We start from the raw sequence: 20,301 nt of genomic DNA, 5'->3' as shown, positions 1-20,301 counted from the left end.
CGATGTTTATTTGCATTTGTCAACCGCTGATTTTAACAGCACGTTTAAATTCCGCCCTGTTAAAATTTCCCTTTTTTCTAAGCAAGTTCCAATTCTGCATAAAAATTGCAACATTTCCGCATGAAGTAGCCATATTTTTACCACTTAATAAATAAAATTATTCTCTGCAAAACTTTCTACCATTACAGCGTAATTTCCCATTTAAAACGACCGGTATAAAACAGCGACCTTTAAATAATTAATGGCCGGTCGGCCGGGCATTCGATAATGCCTGTCAACATTTTACCTTTAGATATATTGTAGGGTGGGGGAAGATGGGACACATTTAGCACATAATGTACAAACATCTTGGTCGTGTTTTAAACAATTACCAACGGTCTATGGCAGTTGTAAGGATACGATTTATAATTTTTTGAATTTTTTTTACGACCAAATGGGAGGAGAAAAAACAATGAAGAGGCGTCCCATCTTCCCCCGACTTACTATATTATAGATACACGTTTCGTCGGTTTAATGCGGTTATAATATAAAATAAAATTCACCACCATTCTTGTCAAAACAAGTCTAAATATAATTGACTAAAAGATAAATAGCTGAGACATACGTAGTCATACTTTTTGCACGTTAAATATCCCTGGTTTTCTCTCATGCGTAGCGGAAAGATGGTCTTTGGGTCATTTCACGGTCTATGGTTGCCGTATAAGGAGCCAATTAAAGGCGTTTCAAAATGTAATAATTCATGCGAAACATCATACGCTTAAAATTCTTGGGGACATGAACTGGGCCTTAGGGTCAATACACAATCCCTTGGGCTTATATCATTCTAGCACGGGCTGTTTTAACTTGTTTTAGTATGCCATGTCCAAAGCCTTTGTGTTTTACGGTATAGCAAATACAAATAAACGGTATAAGCATTGTACAATGTTTTCACATACACAAGCCATTGGCGTCGGTTTAATTAATTCGCCGGCCGCCATTCTGTAAAACCATAACGTTTTGTTCGCATGACTTGGGTTTTCAATTACATTTGTATTTTCTATACTTGTCGGTTTGAACAGATGTAAGATGTCAACTTATATATATATATATATATCACGTATGTCCACGCCGCTAATACATGATTGGTTATTATCTGTCGTGATTTCAACCAATCAGAGCCAAGAAAAAGTTGGGCGTATTGTTACGTAAGGGCGAATTATTGTGAAGTCATTTGACGCATTGTATTTCCGCTGAAACAATTCTCCTTAAATTTTAAATTAGTTTGTTTCTTTATAAGTTTGCTGCCTCAGGATATTGTCTTGGTCAAAACCCGTTGCCCGACAGACATATAGTTGAAAAAATAATCGGTTTGCTAACAGCCAATCAAATGCGACGGTTTGAGTGGGCGTTGCGGCCGTATATCAGAGTGATGAATTGTACTTTGAGGGCCATTCATACCAAAGCACTCTTAATTCGTTTTGTTTGCCACGTACAATGAAATCATCAGATAAACACCCCGTCAGCCAACACGACTGCTGGCCCGTGACAGCCGGTTGCATTTGCCATTACTTTCATGCTTGGGTGTTACGTCACAGGAAGCAATTATGATCCTTACAACTGACTTGTGACGTGTAGGCACCTAATTGGCTGCATTCATAGGGTGTGGTTTCAAATATTCATAGCTTTCAAAACAAAAACACAGGCCATCGAAGCACAGATGTTGCTTTTAAATAACAAACAATTACCCACGACTCCAAAAAACATGATCATAAAAATATATGATACAGTAGGGTGGGGAAGATGGGACAGATTTTAGCTCTATTTTCTCGTCCCTTTTAGTAGTAAACGAAGAACTTTTAAAGAATTATAAAACTATATCCTTACGACTCCCATAGACCACGGTTAGTTGTTTTAAACACATCAGGATACTTGGATATTTTGTGCTAAAGGTGTCCCATCTTCCCCCACCCCACTATATTATGTGCTAACAGTATCTTCCCCGTATTCATAGCTTCCACAACTATAAAATAATTCAGATAACAAAACAATTAAAATGAATTTAATCTGGGTCACGGCCTTCTAGTAAGCCATGTTTTAGCTTTATATAATGTCTTGCGACTGAAAGAATGCCGTTCCAGTAAACTTAAAACATTTACGGAGCTTCCGGGGCGGCGTTCTTGTGGGTTACGACTGAAATGCATCACATTACAGCAGTGACATACTTAAAATCGACGTTTTAATGCTATGCTATATGTGTTTAAATACAGATTCAACGATGTACTGCATTTAAACAGGCACTGCAAAAAAACGGGTCTAATTTTTTAATACGCTTGTGTAAATATGCATCAGTAGAAAATTTATTTAACCGTGCTTGTAAAATAGTGTTGGTCATTGAAAACTCAAAGGTCTTGTACATGAACTGAAAATTGCTTGACCCGTAAACGAACAAACAAAGACTAACCCATGACGTTTTTTAATTAAACGATGACGGTTTATTGCCCTGGTACGATGAGTTCGTGGTCTTATTTATTTTACAGCGCCATACGTACGCACACTCCTAGTAAAACCTCGGCGTTGCTTGCCGCAGTACTTTAAACCGTTGCCTAAATACATTTGTGGCCATCCCGTAGTACACAACGGAAAAAGCCAAAGTTGTAACCGTTTGTATATATTGAGAAAATACACAGGCAGTTTTACATTAGAGTTCAATGCAATGGTATATAGCGCAGGCCCTTTGGGACTATGTGTTAAACCGACAGAAAGCATGAGCTGCTTATCACGCTAACTAAGGTATTGTGTCACGCATTTGCCGCGTGACCAACTGATGCGTTTGCTGCATCACGAACCACAGTAATAATATGCCCTGCATGCCGGAGGATTTGTTAAAATTTTCCACTGGTTTCGCAAGATGCAAATCTTATCATAGCATTTAAACTAGATATTTGGGCTCACAAATATTCAACGCCCTAATTTATTTAATTTTGTTGTACTTCTTATGATAATAAAAAAAGTAATTACCTAAATGAGACGTTCCAAATTGTTAAAATATGGTAATAAACAAAATAAAATTAGTTTCTGTTTAAAATATAGCAAGATAGGAGGTAATAGGACACCTTTTCATTCTATTTTCTTATCCCATTTTGTAGTAAACAAAGAACGTTCAATAAAATGTAAAACTGTATCTTCGCGACTCCCCCAGACTGTTGTAAATTGTTTAAAACACGATCAGGATATTTGGATATTATGTGCTAAAGGTGTTCCATCTTACTCCGCAGTACAAAATATTTTAAAACGGGTAGAAAGTTAAGCGAATGACAGTTTCAATTGTATCCTGCAAATGCCCGCGCGGAACTTCTGCGGTCGCGTTAATACCGTACCACCCAAGCTTTCAAATGCCACGGTGTTTGCAGTAAGTAGAATAGCCCCGGGTGAAATGGCGTCCAACGTTATAGTAGTAGCATAAACGTTTCAGCATGGCAACGATCACGCGCTGTGGCTTACATAAGCGCATGATACCACGCCTATTACACGCAGTTGAAGGAATGTTGTTGACGATGGTTCCTTCCAAATAGGTCGTGTGCGTAGAGTTGCGGGCTGGGCAAATCCCGATTACTCGGTAGTTTCTATGACCCTGCCTGGGTTTATTGTGGAGTTTATTTTAACTACGACACGCCCACTTAATATAAGATTAAAACGACATTGTTGACCATTTCTTTAATAACTGATGGACCAATATTATGTGAGAATTGGATACAGGTTTTGTACAGATATACTATCCAAAACACTATGTATATGTTAGCTTTAAGGTAAGATGGTTCATGTTGTCATTTTTTATCGTCTCATTTTGTAGTAAACATTATATAATTATAGAATTCTGTAACCACGACTCCATCAGAGCATTTGTTAGAACACGTATATAGGAAATATCATGCTAAAGGCATCCATCTTTCAACACAATGTATGGTAAACTTTGAACGACCTCCGACTCTTAGGTCAATAAGTTCAAGATAAATTAATTATTGAAAAATCTAAAGCTCGATACAAACAACATGAATCATAGTGTGCAGACTTGTTGTTTTGCTTCGACAAATATACCAAGTACATATTATAGACCACCTAAGGAAAAGCCATTATATGTGGCCTACTACATGTAAACACACACAAACTCTTGGACAAACAAACTAGTAGTCCCTCGAAGGTAAACATATAGAAAAAAAACGGCTTAAATTAGAAAAAAGATCGATTTTTTTATAAACCCGCAAACCTGAAATAATCACAAATAAAAATTTGTTTATTGTACAATGTGTTTTAATCTGAATGGATTGTTAGTTAAAGTTCCTTAAAACAGTACAGCATACTGTGTCGTTTTAAATTCAACGGCAAATACATCGGTTCTATATATAGACCATTGGGTAAGTTTCACTTATAAATTTCCCAGCCCGTAGGGACAGCCTGTGTTTACAATAGAATTGCTGACAGGACAATGTATATACATAGTATAGGCCAGGGTATATATAGTTAGATTAATATATAATCTATTAACAAATAATATCCAATATTTCTTAATAGTGTTTTTAACAATTAACACGCTTTTTACACGAGTCACGGAGCCACAAAAACATAGAGGCGTGGGGGGGAGATGGAAAACCTTTATAGCACAAGTTATCCAAATATCCTGAACGTGTTTTAAACAATTAACAATGGTCTATGAAAGTCGTGAGGATACGGTTTTGTAATTCATTAAATGTTCCTTGTTTACTACCACATGGAACAAGAAAATAAAATGAAAGGGTGTTCCATCCCCCCCATCCTACTATATATCTGTATATATATGTCCACGTTGCTAGCGTGAACGCGTGAACCGGCGATTTGATACCGGCGTATAGGGTAAGGTGTTTGTCGCGTTACTGATTGGACTTTGGACATCAGGCGTAACACATGTACACCGGTTGTCTCTACTATATCATGTTTGTAACTTGAGTTATACACATGGGGTGAATGAAAGTCGTACTTGCTAACGTGAGCAATCTTATTTCGGAAAATATTTAAAAGTTTTGAAAGTTTGACCACGTTTTATTTAACAAGAAGTGTTTTACTTCTGTATTATATTTACATTGTTTAACCAACGACTGTCGTTTTACTGTTACTTCCCGTATTTTCGTTTTCTGTATGTGTTTTATCTTAAGCTTCGTTATTGTAACCGAAAAGACAAAAATCAAGTGTTTAAATATGCATAAAATGTATGTATGAGTTTGGGCATAAAACTGGTTACATGGTTCATAATTAGTCCAATAAAAAGTTGTATAACTTAAAAAAATCTCTGTATTTTAGTGTAACTGTACATTGAGGACGTGGTTTCTTTTATATACCAAAATTTCTTCGAGAATCGAAATAGGATTACAACACAGCGAGTCATATGATTCACATAAATGCACATGTGCTGCCCTTTCTTTGTGCACGCGGCCGGTAGACCGAAATCACGCAGCGGCCGCGTGATCACTCCTCCGCATCTAGTGACGCCACACACAGCTCGATCGTGATTGGCCAGCGGCAAAAACCCGCCCATGTTAGCCTTACTTGTTGATGCGCTGCTGTATGAACTCAACCTATTCGTGCTTGCCCGCTCTATTGAACGGATCTACAAATCTAAAGACAGGAATACTAGAGTGCCTTTGTTATCATACTATATTACAATAATGAGATCATTACCTGCTTCTCCAACGAATTCTACATGCGAATTTGAGGTAAGAATTAAATATTTGTTCATTATTTAGTAAAAATACGGTAAAACTTGAACTTTTTTCGTTAAGTTTTTCGTTAACAAAAACTTTAAATTCGCTTGGAAGTTCTGTATTTTTTCATCCTAAGTCTAGAACTTTACGTTGAGTGAGATGTTTAGTTCGCATCGTGTTCATACTTTTTAGCTTATCCGTTTTCCCACGGTACGCCTTGTCTCCTTTTCCCGGGTTTAAAATTTTTGTGGTTTCGTATGTTACGTATTTGAACTGATAAAGCGCCTACGAATGCGATAAGAATAAACTTGCAAAGTAACACTTAACCTAGTTTTTATTACCACTTAAATTGTTTGCTAAAAGGCGCCGTTTTTGGTTTGTTTATCGTGGTTAGATTGCTCGCGCTAAAGCGCTAACTAAAGTGTTTATTAGTCCCCCTAAAAGGGGTGTGGGAGCTTTTGTCCATTTGCGCCAACCAGAAACGGTCAAGACGCCCATGCGCTGAATGAATGACCACTCCCACTTTTTACTCCTATTTGTTTCTTTATTTTGCGCCGATCAGCTGTAAAGCGAAGCAAAGAGTTACGTCAGGAGCCTCCCGCTTTTTCACATTTGTTTGTCCACGCGGCCGCTGCGTGATCAGCGCGTGGGTTCTTTCAAAAGCCTAGCGTGATCGCTGCGTGTTCAGTCTGGAAACTAAGCCAACGCCTTATTTAGGGACAGTGGCGGAATACTCAACGTATTTCTCCCGTCTGTGTAAAAGAAGTTCAGTTGTCTTATACGCGATTTGTTTACAGACTAGCTGTTGTACACCAAGTAACATGGAGCAATTCGCCCACCAATGCCAAAGAGCTGATCTTTCCGACTCGGACTCCAGGTCCAGACATAGTAGCGACTCGTGTACTGGATGCAACGATTGCGAAGCAGCCGACACCCTACTTTCACTATGCGGTGGACAAACCAACCAACTAAACGGGTCCAGAAAACCGGTGCTACCTCCACGACTACGATACAGGAAAAAGTACCGCCAAACGTTTTTGGACGAATCCGAAAATAACTCTCGATCAGCGTCGAGTCCAAGCCATCACACAGCTATTACTACGGTAAGCGCAGCGATAATTCTATAATTAAACTTTAATAAGTAAATTGTTCTAAATTACCAACTATTTTCAGATGTCTACTCCACCGTACACACCCCCACCCCCAGTCGTGGACACTCAACACGCCATAACACACCTCACTAACGCCCAACCAACCATGACGATGACTTCCAAGCCAGCGCACACAACCGTCACTGGTTCCCATGGCAACGACAGCTCGCATTCGGATACATGCAGCTGTTGTACAGACAATGAATTGTCGAACAAGGATTATTTATTGTACGCCCCTCCCTCTTTATCAGCCAGCTGCTGCGACTCCCCTACTATGGTCGACACCGCAACTACAAGACCGTACAGCCCAACATTAAACACACCAGTGTACCTCACCCCCGCAGCGTCACCAGCCAACAGCGAAGTAAGCCCAACTTCTGGGTCCGAAAGCACAAAAGATGAATGCTCGGACATGGATACAGACGACAGCGAAAATGACAAACCCGCCGAAAAACCCGAGCCAGAATCCCAATTCCCTTCGGATTCGAAACCGCCCACTTTTGCTCCATTCTTTATGCCAACTATATCTCAACCAACGGCAATCCCAGCTTCCTCAATCCAACCAATCAAACTTCTACACAACGGCAGTGGTCAGTTTCTCCCAATAACGGCCAACAGTAACATTCACACCATGCCCATAGTTATAATGGGCAACATGCAGGCGCTCCACCAATCTTCCAGCGCTGTTCTTCTCATGGTCAACCCACAAGACCAACAACAACAACACGCCAACTTTACATTACCGCCGGTAATAGACACAACAAAAGTGAAAACTGAGTATTTACCCCCGACGGCACAACCCACTCAAAAACTATGTACCCTCGCACCTGCACCTCTAGCACTGCGAGTTACACCGCCAACTTCGCCCGTTGACTTCACCCAATCACCATACATGGCGACGGACAAGATATCTAGCGACACTAATCGCCGAAGGTCCCATATTTGTACCTACGAGAACTGCGGAAAGACCTATTTCAAAAGCAGCCATCTGAAAGCCCATTTGCGCACCCACACCGGCGAGAAACCGTTTAAATGCCAATGGGAAAACTGCGGTAAATGCTTTGCTCGTTCCGATGAACTATCACGTCATCGTCGTACCCACACCGGAGAAAAGCGATTTGCTTGCCCGATTTGCGACCGACGTTTCATGCGAAGCGACCACCTAACCAAACACATGAAACGCCACAACGGTAACCGCAAGATTCCCAACTGGCAGAAAGAAATCAACAAACTATCTTCCTCCCCCCGCACTTCCGACCCACCTACGTTGTTGCCTAGCAACACGTCATGCCCCACACCCGTTGGATATACCCCCACATCGATACCGACAACTCCTAGTTGCCGAAACCAAATTAAAATCGCCCCAAAAACAGTACAGGCATCAGCGCCGGCTAAAGTCATTCAATACGTCAGCCTTGCAACTACTACCCCTTGTAGGTTGCCATTGATGACAGCGACAACGTCATAATCACCACTGTTATGTTTTTCTTTATTTTCAAAAACTGTTTATTTTCGAGCCAATGCTCTTTATGTTAGCTCGAAGCTTTATCATTTAAGTTCAATAAAACATTGTTCTGTATTACCAATGAAGCACCTACACGTTATTCTGCTCTTCTGAGTGCAATACAACCAAATTTATCGAGGTCAAACAGTAGTTAGTCGTATATTGACACGACATACGCTGCATGACCTCAACCATTTTTTCGGAACTTCTTCCAAAAGGTGTTGCAGCTGTACAATGTATTTCAACGTTTCGTTTCTGATTCCAATATACAAACGCCTTAAAAACTTGTTTTATCTTATATTGCACATGCGGCAATGCGAGGCATAGTAAAGCTGAGGGTTTAGTAGCAATGGCTTGCAGAGAATTGTATTTCTAGTATTTAGTGTCATCGTACTACGAATCATGGTTCATAGAAACCGCAGGTTATATGCAAGAATACAACTTATTGTTGTAACGAGTTTTATGTCGTGTTGTAGAACGTTGTAAGTTGGTCGATAACAATGCCTCATGCTCACTGTCGATACACAACATGGGTTGCGTATAGACCAAACGCATACACCTAATGCTCACTGTCAAGTTGGAACATGTGTGGGTTTCAATACAGTAAAAAATACTAAACTTCCGTCCAATGCCTCACAGTATAACCGGACTATTGTTTATTATAAGAGCCGTGCAGTTTATCACACACACGATCATATTAACCAAAACAAAAGTCAAACTTTACTAATTTATTAACAACGCAAATCAACAGAAACTTTGGAGCGGTTGCATTTAAACGTCATAGTTGAACTTCAACATAAATATCAATAATAGATTCTTTGGAAACTTGAATTACACGAAAACACGACCGTAGCACGGTACCGGTTGGCAAAATTACGTTTCGAAAAATAGCACGCTGGGTACCTATATATTTATAATGCAGCGGGTAAAACATCGTCTAGGACGAGTGGAATTTCTTGCTGGAATCTTTTGCATGTTCTAGCAGCAGTGAGCATGGGGTGAATGCTGGACCGTATGCAGCCTCGAATCGACGCATATGTTCAACTAGTGGCGCAGCACCATGCAGGTCAACGTAGCGGAAGGGACCTATGTAAAAAAGACGTTACATACCATTATTGCGCATGAGAAACGCTGTGTACATCGAGCATTTAGGGCTGTTAATAAACCTACCTTTTGCGACAGTCCTGAAAATTTTGGGTTATCAGACCTTCTAGTAGTTACTTTAAATTTAAACGTTTTAAGGCAATTTTGTGGTGAACCGTCACCCCAAATAAACAGGGTCGTGCAAGTTTCAGATGCCCTTGTTGAAATGCTTACGATATAAATGCTCGGTAAGACACGTAAACACGAGTTTGCTTACGACATGTTTTTCTCGGGGGTGAAAGAATAGTATTTGAGTATTTGTTGACCAAATGATGTTGACAATGAAACACTACAGTGACTACAGGCGCCATGGCTAACTAACAGGCGTGGTAACTGATCGTTGTTCTGTGGTTAGTCAGCAAACAGGGAGCGCCAAGTCAACACGAAACATAAGCCGTGGTTCAGATCACGTACATAGTCATGGCGAACACTGAGCGCTGACATTTGAGTTTAATCTGCAGCGTGTGTCACAGGAGGAAATAATACGACCACGCCATAATTCGACACACAGAAGCTACAATTTGAAATTAGGTCTTTAAACCCAACAGCCTATGTTTTGAGCATTGCACATGCTTGGTAAAATGAACTAAAAAACCAGGAGCAAAAAAGCGAAAAAAATAAAAAAACACGTGTAACTTGTATATTTTACAGACTGCTAAACCTTTCAAAAATTGTCAAAAATGCAAATCAAAATATAATAAAATGTTTACCTCCTAAGTGTGGTGGGAATCCAAGGCCAAACACTGCTCCTATGTCTCCTTCAAGCTATAATAATATGACGATGTTATTATAGTGTTAACATACGGAATTATTGTGGTTGGGGAAACTTTAGAAGGGAGTTAATTTACAGCTTAGTTAATTAAATATTTGGCTATCGTTGCTACCAGTCATATTAAAACCTTAAAAAATCTCTTTGAAACAAAATAAATACCATTATGACACAAACAATCGTAAAATATTATATTACTACATATAAAACATTGGCACAATCAAATAAGATTTTACTGGAGGAGCTATTTTATAATTAAGTTAATTTAAGTTAAGTTACGTTGCTTTGTCAGCATGAGCTAACCAACATATACCTAATATATAACTAATATGGATGATTGTAGTAATAGTACACAATTTATAGAGGAAACTATATTTCGACTGGATTATCTAAATGTCAGCAGTGTATTAGATCATATCCGCTCTTAACCGCATGGAAGGGCAACCTATGCTGCAGTATTCAATAGTTAATACACGTAAGTAAACAATACATGGCTGCATACACTCATAGCTAAGAACTTAACACTGTGTTTTTAAATCTGGGAAGTGAATATGTGTGGTACAACGGTGCGGCTCTTATGTGCCTGAAGGTTGAAACTGTCAATAATCACCAACACATTATGACAAAGTTTTGTCACAAAATTAAATATATTTTTTCAGTTTCGACAGAAAATCGATCCCAGATCTTGGAAATTTAGGATCCAAATCTGCTGTGAACCAGAAAATTTGAAAACCCCTTGCTTAAGCAAATCGCTGTGTTACAACTCAACAGGCAACCAGTACATTAGGTAAGACACCATTTTACTTACAGGGTTATCCAAGATACCTTCCTGCAAGCACATCACTGCCTCGTTTACAAACCGCGATATTAATCGGAGTTGGATATCGCTGTCGCTTGAACTGTGGATTGGAAGATGAAAAAATTTAATTTAATTGGAGATAAAATAATGATAAGTGAAGTGATGTAACTTAATTATGGTTTTGATATTATGTTCTTGGTAACACAATGGTATGACTAAGATTTAAGTGACAAGAAATGTTTTGCCCAAGGACACATGCGCCCATAATGGTGACGGGTCAGGTGACGGCAATAAATGCATGGCTGACATGAATTTTGAATACCTGGGTTGGAGAAATTGTAGTTATGTATCTGTGTCCAAGGATACATACACCCACAAATACAACACTTACACTGCATCAACTGGTTCCATGGCAAATTCCTTCAAAATCTTGGTTGCCGTGTCGTTAACTGGTCGCGTCTTTGCTTTCGCATCAGAATAAACGTAAACGCCTTTTCCTGTCTTGCGACCTATGTAACATAACAACATTATACATGTGATGGTTAATAGGTCATATGTGGCAACTAACTAATGTATTTACATATATAATATATGGTAATTTTATTTATATATGTGCATATGGTAGTTTCATTTATACCCAATTACTAGTCATGTCAGAAGTTACATCTATGTATTTGAATACATGCTTTCACCTCTCTAGCATCATCTAGTAGTGCAATATTTTATAAATAAGGGGAATGTTGCTCTATATGATACAACAATGCAGCAGAGGTGCATTATAAACATAACACAACATAAAATATACATTAAAAACAATGTAATGTATATTTAAACTATCTGTAGTGATGCAATGCTATCAAATAAAGAAATGTTGGGTTTAACAGTTAATGTAATAAACCAATGTGAGACACCAGTGGATGTTCTGTTGGATTTAACTAATATAGAACATACAATATAAAGGATAGCAGTTGACTTTAAGTTTAGAACTTTATTGTGATATTTACCTGCACAACCACTGTCAACAAGGTTCTTGAGCACTTGTACATTACCCCCTGCAAACCGATCACCAAACACACCCCCTAGGTATTCAGACACGTGGACAGCAACGTCTATACCAACCTGTGTGTGGGGTATAAGTTTTAGAGTGAAGGATATTTATACTAGTGTAAGTGGTCAAGTGAATAAGTGATGTGTAATTTTTTTGGCAAAAATCTGGGATGACATAATCATTGTTAAAATGCAGTTACACTCATAGTTGTCAAACATAGAAAATCTCATTGATTAATGTGCTGAATGCAATGTACTTTGGATTACCCACCTAATAGCGCAGAATAAAACTATTAGGCTTAAAATAGGATGCCACACTGGTTTTAAAAGTTGTCACCCATAACAGTATTTACACAACTACAACTTTAAAGCCATAAACTATGACATCATATGAACCCATTATGACAACATACCTCATCAAGCAGAGTCGCGATTCCGACAGGAAATCCGAATGATGTTGCGAGTTTATCAATCTTCTGAGGACCAACACCTTCCTGCAACATCCGGATTACTTCGGAGAGAGTGGGAGCGAGGAGACGAGTCGTGTAGAACCCGGGACCATCCTGTGTGGTCAATATGTTAGGAATATAAGTTTAATAGTTAGCCACAATCTAATTGGCCAGTGTGTGGGTCTATGGGAGTCGTGAGGATACAGTTTTATAATTCTTTGAATGTTCTTTGTTTACTACCTTAATGGGACGGAAAAATAAATTGAAGTTGTCCCATCTTCTCCCACCCTACTATATTACATGGCACATTTCTCACTTCTTTATGCATATACTCATTGTCAATATGAAAACATAAACCACTGTAGCAGCAAACTACCCACCTTAACAACTATGACAAGTTTCCCTTGCTTTAAACCAACTTGTACAGCAGAAGCGACCGTATCTTTAGATGTTGTGTCGGTTGTAATGATTTCCAACAGCTGCATTTTATCCACTGGTGAAAAGTAATGCATTCCTATTACCTGTGGAGTTTGATTTAAATAATGAATAAAATATTTTAATACTTCTGCTAACATGGATAATGTAATATAGACTCTAGTTCTAGTATATTGGGTTTGAGCTGGTGACAAACCCTGAAAAAATCTTGCCATACAAACCATTAAAAATTTGGAATAAAAGCAGTTTTGTTTATAGTGTATGACTCTATATTACATGACAATTATACAATTAACATTAAGTGGGTCATAAAATTTAATAAAGGTTTAATATTAAAAAACAGTAGGGATGTGCTGAAGTTGTAAAAGCTCGGGTTCGCCGAGCGCCGAGCTTCAACGAAAAGCTCGGCACGAGCCCGAGCCCGAGCACCTATGACGTCATCAAGGAGAAAGGCGTACGAGAACGCGTTCATATTCAGTCGAAAAGCGTCGCTAATTTAAATATTACAGAGCACGTGGTTTGCGGTTAAAAAGACGTCTCGTTTCGTAATTTCCAATAAAAAAATATTTGATTAAAAAGTATTTATAACTTTTGCAGCCAGTGGTGCAACTAGTGCGTTCAAAAGGGGTCTGTCATACAGATAAAAAACAACGTTATCTCTAAAGCGAAATAAACGCTTTAGAAATTGGTTTTGCACAGTAATCTTTTTATTCTACTTTATGCGGTAGATTAAGACCAATATTACATTATTTATACTTAATTAGAAACGTCTTTTTAATAAATGAAACATTGGTGTAAGTTTTACGCATGTCCATCGTGGATAATCTAACGATTATTTACATCAGAATAACTTTAATAAATCATTACGATTGTTACATTACAAACGAGATTGTTATAAAACAATCGTGTTTTATTCGCTTCCATACGATCTGTAGTTTGTGTATAATTTTTGTTTCTGATGATTAGTTTAAATGCAGGTAAATCGCGATTATGTAAATTTTAATTGATACAATATAAAAGCGAAGAGCGACGATATCAGTAAATTGGAACCAACAGAGATTGCAATATGATATTACATAGTATCGTCCCGGTCGAGCTTGGACGGAGGCCAAAAAACATCGTTTGATGGCACCGCACGAGAACCGGAGTTTCATTACGTCATTATTCACGAGAATAAGTTCACAACGATTGCTTCGTTTGTTAGGTGTAGAATGTATGCTACCGCATGCGTCTTCCTTTATATCCTACACCGGCGCAGAGCGTAAAAATGTGACGCTCATACACGAGGTTTCGAACTCGAACTTGTGGTTGGTTGGAAGTGGGAACCTTCTTCCCGATTGTTATATTATGAAACGTCATAATTTATAGTTATGTTGTTATAGGACAAGTGACGTAACAATTAAATGAAACATGTTCCAACTTCCAATTCCCAGCGGAAGAAAGTAATATTGAATGCAACGCCTGTTTTAACACTTTCTGTCTGGGTGCGTGTTTGCGGAAATGGGATCTGTCATTACAACAAAAACAGCCCCCATGGTTGCAGCAGTTCATTTATTTCATTATAAAAAAGTTTAAGAGTTATTAGCTTTTTATTTAAAATCAGATACAGGAACATTGCGCGCTCGTGTAATTTGACACCGGCTGTAATTCCATACGGGCAATTTCACTAACGTTGCGATTCGTTACTTGCGAAAGAGCAAATTCACAACGAACGAAAAATAATTAAAAAGGAAGCTACGCTGACTGTTCTCGTTATCTTCTCTTAGTAGCTTCACTTTTTTTCATTTTCAGTATTTTCAGTATAGTAATGTTTTTCTCTCGCGTGCAACATTATAGCAATAGCATATGAGGCTCGGCGCTCGGCCCATATTTCAGCCGAGCGCCGAGCGTCAAAAAAGGAGACGCTCGGGCACGAGCTTTTGAGTTCGGGCTCGGCTCGGCACATCCCTAAAAAACAGTCATTTTTAAATCCTCCCTTCTTGGCAGTTACTTTTTTGGCTTAAGTCAAAAATTGATTTATTTGAACAACTTTTATTTTATGTTCACAAAATTTAAAAAATAAAAATTGATTAATAATTTTACCTTCTCTGGCCTCTTGCTTGCCTTGGCAATATCCGATATTGGAAGAGCTGAAGTGTTTGATGCAAATATACAATGTTCGGGTATCACCTGCGTGTTTTATGTCATTTATTAATGTAAATACTCTTATCCCAAGATCTGACAAGGAACCTGGGAATCAGACCGGAGTTGCCTATTACCGCAACACTGTATATGCTTATTATATTCTATATGGATGACTTCCTACAGTGAGGCATGCCATGTGACCTAGGATTTAGGCCAGAGTTGGCCCATTACCGCAAAATTACATATGCTCAATCTAATATATATGGGTGTGGCCCTGCAGCATATCATGCTTTAGGAACTAGGGTGGGGGTTTAGGCTAGAGTTTGACCATCCTACCAATACCCAGGCTTCTACCAGCCTATAGTAACCACTGGGTTAGAAGTGAGAAATGTGTCTTTTCCAAGTGTTTTTTAACGAACACATTAGTCAATCAGTATGGAGCATAAACCCCAGATCTTTAGTTTAAGCAAGTGTCCAACCATTGACAGCAGCGGACAAACTTCTACATACACTACATAACTGACATACTAATTTTACACAACAGGATTCTATACACGGATTTAAACCTAACCAAAACATGCCAAGAAACATAATCCAACTTACAGCTTCAGTTTCTTTGATAACTTTATGTTTAATGTTGATATCTTCGAACACGGCCTCGATCACCATGTCTGATGTCTTGAGTGAATCATAAGAAAGAGTTGCGTCAAGTTTCGCAACAATTTGGTCGCGTTCGAAACTGAAATAAACAAAAATTTAAAAGAAGTGTTTCTGTTTTTAAAAACATTTTTGTGCAAGTAAAACAGTAAAAAAACAACTAGTTTTAAAAGTTTACACAAAGCACATACCCTGAAAAAATATATTTTAATATTTAAATTTATATTATATATATATATATATATATATATATAGTGATATATTTTATTCAAAATACAGATTTTATTAAATACAGGAAACAAATTAAACCCCAACAAACTTGCAATGAATTCAAGTCATTGTGGAATAGGTTTGTAATTTGTATAACTTTGACATTGTATTGCTGTTCCAATATATTGAAGTAGTCCTATTGGCAACATAACAAACCCTAATCAATCGGGACATTTCCTGCAGTTACTTTATTGGAATATAGTTATATTGTAGTTATAGCAAACATAGAAATTTTACTTAAAATAATATTACCCATATTTTAAACTTTGGCTCCTTAGAAATAATGGGTTTTGACAAGATTGAAGGTTTAATTAAATTTAAAAATAAACTATGGGTAGATTTGAACATTATTAAAACTTGAATAAAAAAAGACTTACAAACAAAGAATTTAAACTGTGTGACGTGGGAATTAGTTTTACCAAGGGCAACAAAATGTATAATATTATCTATACTAAAAGTAATCTTACCAACATAACTTACGTTGTTATTTTCTTCTTCTTCGCAGACAAATTATAACCTTTATAGATTTGTTCCTGGCCCTTAGCCAACCCAGAACTGAAGGAATCTTTCAGCGTAACATTGTAACCTTTATCCATGCTTACTTGTGCTATGCCTGCACCCATTAAGCCAGCACCAAGTACTGCTATGTTCCTGTGTATAAAATATAGTTTAATATATAACGTTCACTCGTAGAGGTATTTACATCCATGGGTGTCTTTTATGTCCCAGACACAAATGGTGCATTCATAAACCTCATGCTAACTGTCGGATTATAAAACGGGTGTATTTTTCTGCCCCATACACAAATGATGCATTTTTACACCTAACACATAATGCTCACTGTTGTAACAGTGTATACCAAAAAACATTATACAAATTACAAAGTACCATACAAACATAAATTTAGCGTCTTAAATATAAAACTACCACTTACTGAGCAGGTTTAGCTGGCTTTCCAAATCGATTCTTCTTACAGTGAGTCTGTCCATCATACAACCCAATAAGGGCTTTAGATTCATTTGTTTGCGACAACTTTCCAAATCCGGCAGCTTCTGCTTCATATCCTTTGTCATGTCCGTTTATTACACCTTCCCTTATAACCTGTGTAACATTGCAGAGATATATTATGTTACTTCTGCTACCAAACATCAATTAAATATTTTTTTAACGGCTCATCTGGTATAAAAATATATATTTTCGTTTCGTCGTTTGATTAAATCATTAAAACCTGTTTTAAATATGTTTCTTGTCATGGCAGGGAAATCGTCATAACTTGCCAGATGGTAGATGAAACATGAGAAATACACAACATTAAATGTGATAAAAGCCACTTACATCAGCAATAAGCAGAGGTGCAGGGAATAAACCTTTGGTTTGTTTCATCACTTTTCCTTTGATCATTTTATTAAAGAAATAATTTTCAAAGAATCCAAACTTTAGAAGGTAAGCAATTATTCCTGGGAAAAACATTGGCTGTTTTTAGGCATTAATCTTCAGAAATAACTAGATTGAAATTAAAGTACAGACATACTGCAATTAAAAGCATAACAGTTAACAGTCCTTCAATAAAAATATCTACACAAGTAAGTTTAAACAAAACCAAAATATTTTTTTTTTATATATTTTATCCTTCATTTATGTCATTTTACTGAATTAGTTCACATTGTCACATTCACATATATATACATTTCTTTTTTAAAACTGAAAAATATTATAAGGGGAATGCTGGTATAGTGGTATGTAACTTACTGTCTTGTTGAGAATGTTTGATTGGTGGTATTTTCACACTTCCATTAGCGAGGCCACGTGCTGTATCAACTGCAATCCTCTCCAGGTATTGCATGGTCCCTGTTTGTGCATCAACCAATCCAGGACCTGCGTTTAATGAACACAAGTGGGTTGGCTAATTTTTTTGCATCGATGCACATTCGTCTTTAAATGTATATTGTGGGATTCAAGGTAAGAGCTAATTTTTTAGTTTTAGTTCATTTTTTAGGCATTAGATCATTTTTTCAGGCTGTTGTAGTCTGTGTACAAGTTTTTAATTAAAAACCTAAAAAAAACATAAATTTGAAACATAAAAAGCACTTTTAACATTTTAAGTATTTAAACATAAAAAATTATCATCTTAATCTTAACAAACAGTAAGCTCACCCAGCGGTTCTACAAGTTGATGAACAAGGCCCATCCTCTTTGCTTTCTTAGCTTTAATGTTCTTCCCTGTAAGTGCCATATCTAATGCTGATGCAACTCCTACTAACTGTGGAAGTCTCTGTGTTCCTCCAGCACCTAAGTTAAGGGTTGGATTATAACAGACATTGAATGAAGAAACTAAGGATAAAAAAACTACAAACAACAGCTTATCTAACCTGGTAACAACCCAAGCATAACTTCAGGCACTCCAAGGTTGGTGGATTTGTCAGTAGTTGCGATTCTATATTGGCAAGCCAGTGTTAGCTGGAGAGATAAGTAAAATTAGGTTAATGTATGTGGACATGAAGGGCAGAATATGATAGAAATCCAAGTTATACTGATACAGTAGGAGCAAAATATCACTATTTAAGCGTAATAATAATAAATCAACTAGCAAATTCAATGTTTCTTGAAAGAATGTGTTTTCATCATAAGACCTACAGCCCCTGTTTGTCCCAGGATGTCTGCCAACTTTACTTTTGGTTCAAAAAATCATTTATTTACCTCAAGTCCTCCTCCCAATGCTACACCATTGATTGCAGCAACAAATGGTTTCTTGCTGTTTTCAAGTTCATGGAAAAGTCGTTGTCCGTTCATTGCAAGAGCTGTCGTTTCTTCAGCGCTTCCAGCATTTTTAAGCATACTGAAAAACAAGTTGAACAGGTAAATGAATGCATACATCAACTTGCACTATTAAACTATAACCAAAGTAGATTGGGTACCACTGCATAAGGAAAAAAAACAGAAAAATGCTAAAAAAATAAAAACAAAGAAAAAGCCAGTATGGGGCAATGACTAGAGATGAGTTTATAGGGTAGCAGGCGGATTCTACACCAACACTGCACTTCTATCTCTGTTTATATCATATGCAATAAGATTTTACATTAAAAGGGCTTAGCATAGTACAACTTTTCCTATGCATTAGATCATTACTTAATAATTTCACTACGAAAATATATTGATTGATGTTATGTGACACAACACAAACTCTTCTATATATAATTTCTTACTCTATATCAGCACCAGCTACAAAGTTTCCAGGTTTGGCAGATATTAGCACGGCTGCTTTCACAGATTTGTTTCTTTGAATTTCATTGAAAATATCTTGAAACTCAGTCATTACTTCAGTGCTTAGTGTGTTCATCTAAAGACAAGTAGAATAATATAAACTTTATAGAGTGAAAATATACCTCAGTGTGAAAAACGAAAAAACACATTTAAGGCTTTTAACTTTATTTGGGGTATTAACAAGTTTAGTAACAAGTTTAACTTTGGCACGCATTCCCTATATATTATATATACATTTATATGTATTATTGGAAATAAGAAAAATCTTTGATTTTTACAGCTCGTTTTGGATTGGTTGTTCAATATAGAAAATTCGTATTTACTTTTGCATCTGCTTTGTCCAATCTTACAACAGCTACATCATCTTGATAGTCAATGTTCATGTGTTTGCCTGGGAAAAACAATTGAATGTATTATATATATATATATATTAATTATATATATATTATTAAACGTATGCGTTTAGTGTAATGTTAAAGAGAAGTAAATTGACTGACAATTCTTGAATTATTTTATATAGATATGCCTAATATGATCAAAACTAAAATATTTTACCAACCATTCAACAAAGATGAAATTGATAAATGTCGTTCACCAGAATCTGAAATGTAAAAAATATAATGAAGAATATTTGTACAGTTAGTTTAACTTGCTGTCGATTACATTACAGTTAACGGGAAGTTCAAAATAAAATATTGCATCTACATTTAGAAAATAAAAAATAAACTTACGTCTTTTTAAAAATAAATGACGTTTCAAACATGGGTGTCTCAGTGTTCGAATAAGTGAAGACATCTTTACAGAATTCCAGAAAATAAATTATTAGAAGCAACAAAACAAACCGTTTATCCTGCCACAAATAAAACCCTCAGTAAATGCGCACCATATACATTGCCGTACATATATACGAAAGCGTAGCAGCGCATACAAAGTTACCTAATTACTAAATGCAGTGATTAACAAGTACAACACAGCTCTTCC

General features: G+C 37.1%; 2 protein-coding genes across 2 annotated transcripts; one reads left to right on the top strand and one right to left on the bottom strand.

Annotated features, from left to right (window-relative positions):
- The first annotated feature begins 5,502 nt into the window (after positions 1-5,502).
- Positions 5,503-8,650, top strand: LOC149741234 (uncharacterized). Its single transcript, XM_089880783.1, has 3 exons — positions 5,503-5,723; positions 6,509-6,814; positions 6,885-8,650. Exons 1-3 carry the CDS (start codon positions 5,544-5,546, stop codon positions 8,328-8,330), a joined length of 1,932 nt encoding a protein of 643 aa, XP_089736909.1. The 5' UTR covers positions 5,503-5,543; the 3' UTR covers positions 8,331-8,650.
- Positions 8,651-9,079: 429 nt separating this feature from the next.
- LOC149741233 (trifunctional enzyme subunit alpha, mitochondrial-like) lies at positions 9,080-20,251 on the bottom strand. Its single transcript, XM_089880471.1, has 20 exons — positions 20,052-20,251; positions 19,880-19,921; positions 19,644-19,711; positions 19,263-19,396; positions 18,757-18,895; positions 18,429-18,516; positions 18,214-18,348; positions 17,809-17,934; positions 17,395-17,516; positions 16,994-17,160; positions 16,540-16,710; positions 15,736-15,871; positions 15,091-15,177; positions 12,954-13,094; positions 12,538-12,687; positions 12,082-12,196; positions 11,469-11,586; positions 11,087-11,177; positions 10,220-10,274; positions 9,080-9,452 (listed from the first exon to the last, which is right to left on the bottom strand). Exons 1-20 carry the CDS (start codon positions 20,113-20,115, stop codon positions 9,304-9,306), a joined length of 2,298 nt encoding a protein of 765 aa, XP_089736597.1. The 5' UTR covers positions 20,116-20,251; the 3' UTR covers positions 9,080-9,303.
- Positions 20,252-20,301: the final 50 nt, after the last annotated feature.

Source organism: Ciona robusta, chromosome 1 (assembly GCF_009617815.1).
Source record: "Ciona robusta chromosome 1, ASM961781v2".
Lineage (NCBI taxonomy): Eukaryota > Metazoa > Chordata > Ascidiacea > Phlebobranchia > Cionidae > Ciona > Ciona robusta.
This window is presented reverse-complemented; position numbering and strand designations above follow the sequence as displayed.

What these genes read in the sequence shown, in the direction of transcription:
- LOC149741234 (XM_089880783.1), top strand. Translation starts at nt 5,544, where the DNA reads ATGTTAGCCTTACTTGTTGATGCGCTGCTGTATGAACTCAACCTATTC. An exon ending in ATTCTACATGCGAATTTGAG is followed by an intron (nt 5,724 to 6,508) that starts GTAAGAATTAAA and finishes ATTTGTTTACAG; the next exon opens with ACTAGCTGTTGTACACCAAG. An exon ending in ATCACACAGCTATTACTACG is followed by an intron (nt 6,815 to 6,884) that starts GTAAGCGCAGCG and finishes AACTATTTTCAG; the next exon opens with ATGTCTACTCCACCGTACAC.
- LOC149741233 (XM_089880471.1), bottom strand. Translation starts at nt 20,115, where the DNA reads ATGTCTTCACTTATTCGAACACTGAGACACCCATGTTTGAAACGTCAT. An exon ending in GTAGCTGGTGCTGATATAGA is followed by an intron (nt 18,896 to 19,262) that starts GTAAGAAATTAT and finishes CTTGTTTTTCAG; the next exon opens with TATGCTTAAAAATGCTGGAA. An exon ending in ATTCCCACCACACTTAGGAG is followed by an intron (nt 9,453 to 10,219) that starts GTAAACATTTTA and finishes TTTTTTACATAG; the next exon opens with GTCCCTTCCGCTACGTTGAC.